This window comes from Pogoniulus pusillus, chromosome 26 (genome assembly GCF_015220805.1).
Source record: "Pogoniulus pusillus isolate bPogPus1 chromosome 26, bPogPus1.pri, whole genome shotgun sequence".
In the NCBI taxonomy this organism is placed as follows: domain Eukaryota; kingdom Metazoa; phylum Chordata; class Aves; order Piciformes; family Lybiidae; genus Pogoniulus; species Pogoniulus pusillus.
Window position 1 is genome coordinate 11,733,937 of NC_087289.1, and position 11,338 is coordinate 11,745,274.

Here is an 11,338-nt window from a genome sequence, read left to right on the forward strand (position 1 = left end):
CCAGAACAGGCTGACCAAAGAGGTGATGGAAATGCCATTCCTGGAAGTTTTTAAGGCCAAGCTGGACGTAGCACTAGTGGAAAGTATCCCTGCCCATGGCAGAGAGGTTGGAATTAGAGGTCCTTTCCAACCCTGATAACTAAGTTGATGGTTAAATGGCACCACTTGGCCTGTAGTCCTGGAAGCTGAACATCTTGCACTGTTTCCATATAGTGTAAACAAAGTTTAGATTGCTGTAGTTGGAGCTTTACATTATCAAAACTAACTTATTTTTATTGAACAAACAACAGCCCTTAACCTGATAAAAAGTCACAATTTAACAAGAAAATATGCTTAAAAAGAATCACAGGAGTTGTGTGAACCTCTGACAGCAATTAACACATGTACATAGCTGATAAAAGGGCTCCAGCTTTGGAGAAGACTTTACTGCATTTTGTACTCTAAATCCTGAGATCATTCCACTTAGAGCAAGTGTAAAATTCCAGTCACAAACAGAAGGTTTAACTGAAAACCTGATTTTGTAAGCATTGCTCTTGCCTTAAACTTGTACTTTCAAGTTACGTGCACCTGAACAGGCAGCTGCTTGCTGCCCACTGGAACCCAGTGTGGAAAGGCACAGCATCTCGCACTGTGGTGTCAGTACTCATGACTGTCGGTGGGTGCTGGACTTTATTCCATGGAGATGTTTCCTTGTGTTATCTGTAAGGACACCATCCCATTACATCAGAGTAAACGCTTCTGTTCACAGCTCTTCTTTATTTGCAGTCTTTTCAGGCAGCAGCTCATTAACAGATAACAATTACTGTGCCCAGCTTATCAGCTGGCTCTGTGTTTTCATTGTTAAACGGCATAAAGCAGAATTTCCAGCTGACAAATGGATCTGTAGACCACATCTCCTCTGTCAATTCAACGTCCTGACAGCGACACCAGTATGCCACTGCGATGAGAAAGCTGTTGATGAAGTACAGCCAGGGGACGTTCATTTCCATGTAGGCTGGAATCTGAGCACCAAGAAACAAAATGATAACTTGAAGGAGAACAAAAGGTGCCCAGGTGCCCAGAAAACAGATGAGGAGTCTGGTCAGGAGCTGCCGCTTAAAGCTGGTGCTGCTGTTGTTAGACACATAGGAGAACATCAGAACAGGCTGGCTGGAGAAGGAAATTACTCTGACAGACAACAACATGCTTAGCACTTCCTTCCAACAGGCCAGGAGAGCTGTGCCTACAAGCAACACCACAGCACATGAGACTGAGTAGCTCTGCAGGCTGGCATAGAGGGGACACTGATACGGAGAAAAACGGTTCTGAATTTCCAGTTCTTCATAGACAGCAGGAACTTCCAAAATCCAGAAAAAGGCTGTAATCCATATAACAACCACAAGCAGCACATAAACTAACCTGTGACCTCTTTTAGGAAACTGAGAGGTTTGGGCTATAGTCATGTAATAATCCAGGCCAGCCACAAGATACACCGGGTAGTGCACAATACTGTAGGTCAGAGAAATTATCTGAGTGAAGAGGCAAACGTGGTACTGAGTGAATCGCACACCCCAGAGGGCAAAGTCCTCAAAACAGAAAATAAAGGATATAGTCAGCAGCAGTGTGAAGTCCAGCAGTGCCAGTGAAATGCAGAAGTAGCCCATAAAACTAACTTTCACTTTTTTTTGCTTCATTTGCAGCATGAAGAGATCAAGGAACACTTTGCCAAGCATAATCAGGAGCAACATGAAGCTGATTTCAAGTGGCTGGTGGACATGAGTGGAGTGGTACTGACCAGAACAGTTCTCACAGGGTGTGGCAGCCATCCTCTGACAGGTGAGAACCAGCAAAGTAAGTATCACAGGGCACAGTGCTTCATATCTGAAAAGCAAAAAAAAGAATCCAAGGTTGTAAAAACTTACTGCTGGATGTCTCTACTATCACTTAATTCTCCATCATAGCGACTACCAAATTTACATCTGAATTTTCCAGGCTCCTTAAGTAAGAGTAAAGAGATTCACTACAACTTCATTAGATTGCCAAAAAGGGCTTCATTTTTTTTTCCTTCAAATTAGATTCTCAAGAGTTAAAAGACCAACACAGACCTAAGTTACTTTACTAGCTATTAACCTAAGGAAGTTTAGAAATAAGGTTGACTGTTCCTTCCCCCTTAGAAAGCCTCAGGGTCTTTCTGTCTAGCTGGGCAGGGAGGTGGAAGTTTTAGAGCTCTTACATATCTTGAAGAAATTAGGCAACATCATGCAAGATACAGGACATGTTACAGTATGGCCTTAGAGTTCTTGATACTCATAGAATCGATATAGAATTGAGACTGCAGAAATAGCATCTACCCAACTCATTCTTTTTTTCATTGCTAAAACCCTGGAACTCCAAGGCAGCTCCAAAGCACATACACTTCATTAGTTGAGTAGGGGTCGTCTTCCCACCCTTTAGCAATGAAAGTACCCAGAACGCTTTGTTTTCCTCTGGGACTTCTGTTAAGTTTCCTTAGGATAATTCTTTTCTGTGTGTTAATTCCTATGGAAAATGAACACAGGATGGGTTTCTGTACGTATGTCAGCATGACAGACAAAACTGCACATGCTTCCTTCTCTCTTTCCTGAAGAATTGGGATGGTATTGTTAAAATTGAGCCACCAAAAACTTAGAGGTAAGTTGAAGGAGTTTTATTTTGGCAAGCAAGGCGCAGCGCTGGGCGCAGGGAAGTTTATCTCCGCAGCTGCACACTGTACACAGGCGGTTGCAGGGGTTTTATTTCCTGCTCAGATACATATTCACAGAGCAGTGTAACACATATTTTATCATCTCCAGAAACGGGTGCAGTTTTTCCTGGAACTGTTGCACATGCCTGCTAATCCTCCCGGGGGTCTCTCTGGTGGTCGTGAGGCTGAAGTAACGAGTCTTCCTCAGGTGTCCTTATGGCTCAGCTGTTTGCATCTTCATATTCGCACGCTTTTCAGTTTCTTATCTACCATGCTCACGGTGTTTTCTGTTATCGTTCGTCCCTGGCTTTGCTTCAGTTAGCTCTGACACACCCCTGTTTTGTTCACGTCCCCCACTGACAGGCTGCTACTTCTGTTATCGCTCGTAGGTTCCATCGTCTCCAGCTTAATTAGCTCTGACACACCCTGCTCTGCCATTCGCATAGTGACATCTTTTCATTTCCTCATATCCTTATGTTCTGCTTTGCCATTCTTTTATTGACACGGGTACCATTTTTCACAGTATCACCATTCTCACTAGCTCGAGCAAGGCCAAGGGAAGCCAAGACAGCTGTGAGAGGGAATCTGCCCCCTCAGATCTCTGTTAACAGCACTTTGCTTGTATTTAAATAGACACCTGCATTTCAATATCAACTTGACAGAGTGAGCATTTGAGTTAGTGTCTCTGAAAAGCAGAAAAAGAAGTTGCAGTGCTTGGCAGTGTAGCTTCAGGTGTATCCACTGACCTCGTACCAAGCCTGCCTGGGTTTGCTACTCCACTCTCAATCTGCACAACTGTATTTCAGCCTCTAAAACCTCATACGCTTTACAGTACAACTCAGTCTAGCCCCTCTGTGTGTTATTTTGTGTTCATAAACTGGATGCTGCCCTCATGTATGCAGAAAGGCGGAACAAACCCGGCCGTGCTATTCAAGTGATTATAATTCGTCTTATTGTGATGCAGAATCACCTGCAGACAGGGGAAGGCCCTTGGGACGTCCGCAGTGCAAAGACTCGGGCAGAGCAGCAGAAACTTTGGTAATTCGGCCGCTGGAGCGGCGGGCACCGGCAGCTCTCGATCTGTTCTCCAGGCGCTCGCTTCCCCCGGCACCACCGGAGCCGCCAGCGCCTCCACGGCCCCGAGGAGCTCCCCACCTCCGCTCGGTGTCTGCTCTTCCCGCCGGGCTGAGGGAGGCGGCGGCTCAGGAAAGCCCTGGGGAGACACCCGGGCCGAAAGCACCTCCCGCGCTGGGTCCCGCCTGACTGACCCTTTCTCGCCTCGGAACCCACCTGCTGCGGCCGCCGGCCCTCCGCGCTCCTCCTCGCTGTGCGCTGTGGGGACCTGCCCCGGCTTCCCGCGCCGCCGCGGCCACCTCAGGGGGCGGCCATCTCCGCCCCTTCCATCGCCCGGGGACACGAGCGGCGTGGGGAGCGTCCGGGACCGACTCCCTGCACGGGTGGGGCGGGCCCTGCCCTGCCCTGCCCTGCCCTGCCCTGCCCTGCCCGCACCGCACCTAGCAGGACCGGGCCGGTCTTACGGCGCCCCACAGTTTCCCGCCGCCTTCGGGGCGCCTCAGTGCCCAACCCTGTCCAGGCTCTTCCTCCGCCACCGGGCGGAGAACGGCGATGAGAGGCTCAATTTGACGGAAAAACAACCGCTTAGAGGAGAAGAGTCAAGTACGCTGTGTTTAATGCCTCGCTCCACACACGCCTGCCGTGCCCGAGGGCAGCGAGACGAGGCCAGCGCCGGTCGTTACCTGAGCGGCGAGGGCAGAGCCGAGCAGCCCTCGTGGGGCGCTGAAATGCCGAGCTACGTGGCAGGTAAACACCTGAGGTTCTGTATGCGTGACATGTGCGTGGAAAACAGGCAGCAGGGCGCCGGCACCGTGCTTGGGGCGCTTCGGGGGTGGGGTGGTAGCAGCCCAGGGCCTCAGAGCCTGACGACTGCGGCGTGTGGCAGCGACCCGCAGGCGGTTCCGCCGGCGGAGGCCTGCGTGTGCGCGCACACGGTGGCTGCAGGGCTCAGCGCTGTTGGTAAACAGGCTCGGGGCTCACCCACGCAGAGTTGGCGTGAGCGGGGATGCTGATCCTCTCGCAGAGATGGCTCTGAAAGTACCCAGCGAACTCGGGAGAAACCAGTTTCTGCTGCTTCTCTGCTCACGCATCTGAAGGAGCAGTCAGCGTGGACCTCCTGGCCCCTGCCACGGAGCCTTCTGTGGAGTTACCTTGGAACACACCGACACCTGAAATGCCCTGGATTTGTGGTCTGCCACATGCACGTCACCCTTTTCGTTCTGGATGTAGCATGCCTCCGAATATGTGACAAGTCCCCTGGCTGCTGCATGTCTCTGCTTCAATCATTGTTTAAGCCATCAAATAAATCTGAACGTTGCAGAAGTCAGCCAGTGCACTGGGGGGAATGGAGCAAAGCTGGAGGTGGGTAGGTTCAGCCTGGAGGTGAGGAGGAAGTTGTTCAGCATGAGAGTGGTGAGAGCCTGGAATGGATTGCTCAGGAAGGTGGTTGAGGCCTCATGTCTGGAGGTGTTTAAGGCCAGGCTGGCTGAGGCTGTGGGCAGCCTGCTCTAGGGTAGGGTGTCCCTGGCCATGGCAGGGGGGTTGGAACTAGGATGATCCTTGTGGTCCCTTCCAACTCTGACTGATTCTGTGATTCTATTTGCAACACAGCTCACAGACTTTTTATTGTCACCTAATTTTTTTAATGGAACATTTCTGTGTTTGAGATGCAACACAAGATTGTACAACCACCTCAGTACTGTGTATTTATTCTCCTCCACAGAGGAACTTAGTGTTTAATTGACAGCTGCACCCTGGTAAGGATACAGTTCAAGGCATAGCAAATAATAATGAGTATTTTACTGTGAATGTTATCTTGGCAAAAAGATTTTTTTAACAATTGACTCAATTCTCTCATCCTCAGAGATTCTTAGCAATGAAGATTCTTAACAATGAAAAGATTCTTAACAGAGAAATGATTAGGAGAGAGGTTAAGAAATTAGTTATTATTAAACATTTAAAAGCTTTAAAGTTTAAAATGTATAGGGTTTTTTTATGATGAATTAAAGTAGATATTCCTGAAGATACATATAGAATCTGCATGGATTGGCTTCTTAGCTTGGTCATCCCCTAGCAATCTACTTAAGAGAATTTGAGAATTCATAGTAACAGCTCTTCCAGATCAAAAGAAATCCTCACTTACCTCTCCATTACTTATTTACTTTCCCACCTACCAACACGTGTAGGGTAGGAGCACATCCCTCTGCAGAAGTGGCTTGCTGAGGGAGCTGAGCTGTGGTGTGTGGTTGGTCCTGATGGCTGCAGGTAAGCAGTATAGCTGTAGCACTACAAAAGCTTTGTTTGGTTTAACCTTTTTTTTGGTAGTTCAGAGCTGAATTTAATGAGAGGCAAAATTCTCTCATCTCAACTTGATTCTTGGGCTTGCACCTCATGGACTGTCCTGGTTTTAAGTTGTCTGGCAGCTGAGTCCCAGCAGTCCAGTTACAACAGAGGGTTTTTATCCTTTCTCTCTCTCTGTCGGTTGGCAAGGAGAAAAGGAGTAAAAAAAAAAACCCCACAATGTCAGTTGAGATAAGGACAATTTATTCCTCTGTTGCAGAGATACCAGAAAGGGAAAACAAACAAAAAAGAAGTAGAAAAGTTATCAGTGTACACCATTTTAAAAAAAATTGCCACCACTGCTTGCAAACTGGAACTGAAACCAAAGGGGACAAACTCCAGCCCAGAAACTGGGGAATAAACCACAAAAATCCAGAAGAGAAAACTTTTCAAGCTCTAAAATACATTACAAGTCCCATAAACCCTGGCCACCCCTTTCCTACCACACAGTGTGACATCAGCATGGGGTAGAATTCATGATCCAGCTTGCCCTGTTGCTCTGTGCCACTGGGAAACTGGGGTGGTACCATCCCTCCATCCCCTGTCTCTTGTCCCTCCTTGTGGGGCCAGTCAGCTTAAACCAATACACCACAATGACACTGCAGTGTTTGTGGCTGGGCTGTCTTTAACACAAAGAATTTTTCAGGGAACTAGAAGGAAAAAATGGAAGTGCAAAGCTCTGAAAACTACAGTACATGAAGCAGTAATTTACAAAACCCAATTCACCGTGACGAGAAAGTAAAATGGTTAAGAGTGAAGCCAACATGGAGTGCAAAGTGTGCTCCTACTGTCTTTATGTTGTTCACAAACAACAACACAGAGCTGGTGATGTTCTGTAATCCTCTAGGATACCCCTACCTTCCAGCAGACTTTGATTTTATACAATTTCATCCTAGCACGTTCATTTGAAAGGAAGCTAATAAGGAAAGAAATGTTATTTCAATCCCACTCTCAGCCTGAAGAATTCAAAATTACATCTTCTGTTTTCCAGCAAACAGCCTTTTAAAAATTATTGGTTGAAGACTTGCATGCCAGAAAGAGGAAATAAGAATTTACTGATAAGGCTCACAAGAGTCACTGAGGACTCATCTCTGTGTTTCATTTATTAACTAATAAAAGCAAACTGCAGGAGCCCTGAGCTCCCACATCCTTTACTGGATCCAGGCTAAAGGCTACTTTTAGTGTAGCCTTTTCTGTTTGGTTTCTGGTTTACATAATGAGGATTAATGGTGGTTAGCACCTGTAGAGCATACTTTAATCCCTGTCTACAGCATCATCGATGTTTACTGAGTTCTGTTAGCTCTCTCTCTACTTTAACTTGCACTGAAACTGTTTGCATAGTGCTAACTCCAAACTAATTCCTCTCTCAAAAGTCTTTTATCATAAAACAATTCTACAGTGGTCATTATTTTCACATTAGGCATGGCAAAACGAATGCCTGCTGTGTCAGCCAGAAAGTAATGGACTCTTTGTGGACACAGTCAGGAAATGTGCCTTTTGTTTTCCTGCACCTGTTGCTGTATTACAAATAAAATCATCCAATGTTTTATGAAATAAAATGAGAAGCCCTAATGAAATTGTACCAGCCGTTACCAGGAAGTCTATGGAAAACACTGAGCAGCTGCCCAGGCTCAGCTCACACTGACAGGATTGTTTTGTGCTTCTCCTTGTGCCCCAAGTGAGAAATCCAGAGTGCCATGGTGGTGTGAGGCAGAATCACAGAACATTATGGGCTGGAAGGGATCTCCAGAGATCATCCAGTCCAACTCCCTGCCAGAGCAGGATCACCTAGGGCAAGCTGCACAGGAACATATTTAGGCAGGTGTTGAAAGTCTCCAGAGGAGGAGATTCCAGAACCTCTCTGGGCAGCATACTGCAGTGTTCTGTCACCCTCACCATAGGCAGGTGTCTCCCTATGTTGAGTTGGAGCCTCCTGTGTTCCAGTTTGAGCCTATTGTTCCTTGTCCTTTCACTGCACCACCTAAAAGAGCCTTTCTTCATCTTGACTCCCACCCTTCAGGTATTTATAGACCATTGATCAGATCCCTTCTCAGCCTTCTCTCAAGACTAAACAGCCCCAGGTCTCTTATCTTCTCACAGGAGAGATGTTCAGAGCGAGCTGTGGATCATTTCATACCACTCACCTACAGCTTTAGATTGGAATGGGACCTTTAAGTCACCTAGTTCAGTCCCCCTTCACTCAGCAGGGACATCTTCAGCTAGATTAAGTTGCTCAGAGCCCCATCCAGCCTGACCTAGAATGTTTCCAGGGATGGGGCATCTCCTACCAGTTGGGCGATCCGAATTGGTGTCTCACTCCCCTCATTGTAAAAAACTTCTGCCTTGTATCGTGTAAATTTCCTTAAAGCCATCATCCCATGTCCTGTCACAACAGCCCCTGCTGCATCAGTAACAAATCATGCTCCACCGTTTACCTACCTGTGACTTGTGCACAAGTTTGTTGGAAGTCAGCATCCTTGGCCTTACATCTCCGTGTTTTGCAAGCACCACCTTACATACCCCTCCTACACAGGCTTAAAGCAGGTAAAAGCTTCTCTGGCATTCTGATTTGATAGAGGAGTTGATCAGAGGTTAAGGATCAAGACACAACAGCACAGTAGATGTAAATGGTTTGCTTCCTAAGCTGAGCTGACTCATACTGAATCCACCAGCAGATCCAAGAGGGATTCTGGCAGGGATTTATAACTGCTGCCAGCAAGCTGCAGCTGGAAGAGGATGTTCGCTGTTGCCAGCTGGGAGGTTGGAGTACTAGGTTGTGGTCACTGTGAGTCTATTAGAAAAGAATTAAATTCTCAGGGGAGATGGAGAACAACCTGCAGGGCTCTTAGAGCCACAGGTTGCAGCGCAGGTGCTTGCAGGAAGGAGAACAAGAGGCTAAGCCAGGCAGGTGCCTGTGGTGTTTACACAAGGCAGACCCTTCTGTCCACCCTTCTCCCACTCCTAATGAATGGAAAGCAAGTCCTGGTTAGTCTATTTTGTGAGCTGGCTGAGGAACTGACATGTTCTCCTTTTTTATCTGCCCTTCATGCTCTGTGAACTCCATCTGGTACCAATTTCAAACACAAGCAGGCCTAAGTGAGCAAGATACAGATACATCTATAACCATAACCAATAAAATACATGGATTAAAAAAGAAGGCAGAAAAATCTGCTATGTAGCAGGTGGAAGTAAATGCTCCCCATGAGCAGCTGCTACAAAGGTACTTTGATATTCAAATATTGCCTGTCATCACAGACACAAGTATCCACAGCCAGAGCTGTAGCATTTCTACAGCTGAAGAAATGTTTGGCAAAGAGTATTTTAAAATCACTGTGACTAAAGATCTGCTTTTGTTCAAGAACACCAGAACAGCACAAGTGAGCTGAGGTCATTTCCATACGATAGCAGAGCATACCTGGGTGTAACATCTCTGCTAAATACTGACCTGCATTAGACATCCTTCTGTGTTTTACTAGCAATTATTTAATTCCAAAACTGAAGTTAAGAATAATTCTATTTTCTTGCAAAGAAAAACGATCAGAAAATTCTATTTGGTGTGTAAAACATTGGGATGTCAGCAAGACCACTAAAAAATTGTATTGCAGGAAGGACATTTTACTATCTAGTTAAGTAACTCTCAGATAAATATATATATATATATATATATATATATATATATATATATATATATATATATATATATATATATATACTCCTTCCCATAAGGTCATCCTAGACTCTGGAAGTTCAAAGTCAGAACTTTGAAATACCTGCTACAAAAAGATCTTCATAAATAACTAAACGTGACCAAGTACCTTTGTGATCTTCCCTCTATGGACTAGAAGCATCTGTCAGAATACCCTAAAGCCCACTCAGCATTTTACTGGCACATTGTAGTCACTGCCCTCATTATCTCATTCCACAGCAAGTCTGAAGTGTTTGGGAAATACTTGCAGAAAATGCTAGGCTACAGGAATGAGTAATGCATTCCTCTCCTTAACCAGCTCCAAGATAGCTTTTTCTTCACACTACTTTACTGGGAGATGCAAAGCTGTTCCCTGCAGATCAAGTGAGAGAGTTTACAGCCAATTCAATTGCTAGAGCTGTGCGAGCCTGGAACTCTGTTAAGGTGACAGTACTTGATTTTGATGGTTAATTTTGAGATCCAGACATTTGTCCCCAGGCTTATCACACACATCCACAGGAAGCAGCTGGCAAGATTACTGAAGCATTTATTATCTGATAGTTTCAAATTTATTTTCTCAGGAAGGCCCTTAAGAGTTCACTCTTTAGGAGGAAACATAATTGAAAGCTACTGCACTAATTCCTTCAGAAAACTAGCAGTGGCTCAGCTGCCTGCTGCGAACCACTGCTGGAAACATTGCCAGTGTTATTTGCTCTGCTGTGATCAGTGTATAGCTGTGCTCTCCAAAGGGCTTGTTTGCAACTGTCTTTTGAAGACACATGCACAATGTCAGCCACCCCTGTTTTTGCTCCCATGGGAATCAGCAGGAATCATAACAAACTGTGAGGGTGTCCTCAGTACAGAGAGGATTTTTACAACTCTGCCCCTCTGTGCTAAAAAACAAAGAGTTACCAAGCAAGCTGTAGTACTAGCTTCTCACATCAGGCAGAACATGAATGACAGCAACAAGCTGAAAACTCTCACATAGAAAGAGCAGCAGCTCCTTTGTCAGCACTAAGACACGAAGATGTGAAGTGCAAGCACCAAGGAAAACAGGCTCTTTGGGAGCAAAGTGTAAGGAGTGGCTTAAAGCAGCTTCCTCAGTGAGTGAGCAGGCAGCTGTTGGCCAACATGCCATGGACCACACACCAGTGACATACTAGAGGCAGCAGCAGGGCTTTGTTAGCCACGTGAATCAGTGACAGCAAGCGAGTGTCCAGGAGTCAACCCACGTGGGTAACAAGTCCTTTAATTTTTGGCTAGATTAATAAAAATGTGATCTAACTGATCTGTTTCCTTATGGACCAAATACTCAGGAGATGTAAGCAGCAAATAAACCACATCCATGAATGGTTTATCATCACCCCATTACTTGCATGATCTTCTTCATCCAAAATGCCAATGCTGGAAGGGAGGGAAAGTGATTTAGGACAGGGGAAAAAAGTTCTCTACATCAGTTATTAAAACATCGTCTCACCCTTACCTTCTCTGAGCAGGTTCAGGAGACTATCAAATCTACAATTCCTGTTAAGAATCAC

The 11,338-nt window shown here is 45.9% G+C and overlaps 1 protein-coding gene across 2 annotated transcripts; it reads right to left on the bottom strand.

Annotated features, from left to right (window-relative positions):
• Positions 1-236: 236 nt before the first annotated feature.
• On the bottom strand, positions 237-4,190 carry GPR160 (G protein-coupled receptor 160). 2 transcript variants are annotated; one of them, XM_064164927.1, is made up of 2 exons: positions 3,992-4,190; positions 237-1,860 (listed from the first exon to the last, which is right to left on the bottom strand). In XM_064164927.1, the coding sequence occupies exon 2, from the start codon at positions 1,803-1,805 to the stop codon at positions 786-788; it is 1,020 nt and encodes a 339-aa protein (XP_064020997.1). In that variant the 5' UTR covers positions 1,806-1,860; positions 3,992-4,190; the 3' UTR covers positions 237-785. The 2 variants fall into 2 exon arrangements, with proteins under 2 accessions (XP_064020997.1, XP_064020998.1); XM_064164928.1 differs by lacking the exon at positions 3,992-4,190 and adding an exon at positions 3,672-3,871.
• Positions 4,191-11,338: the final 7,148 nt, after the last annotated feature.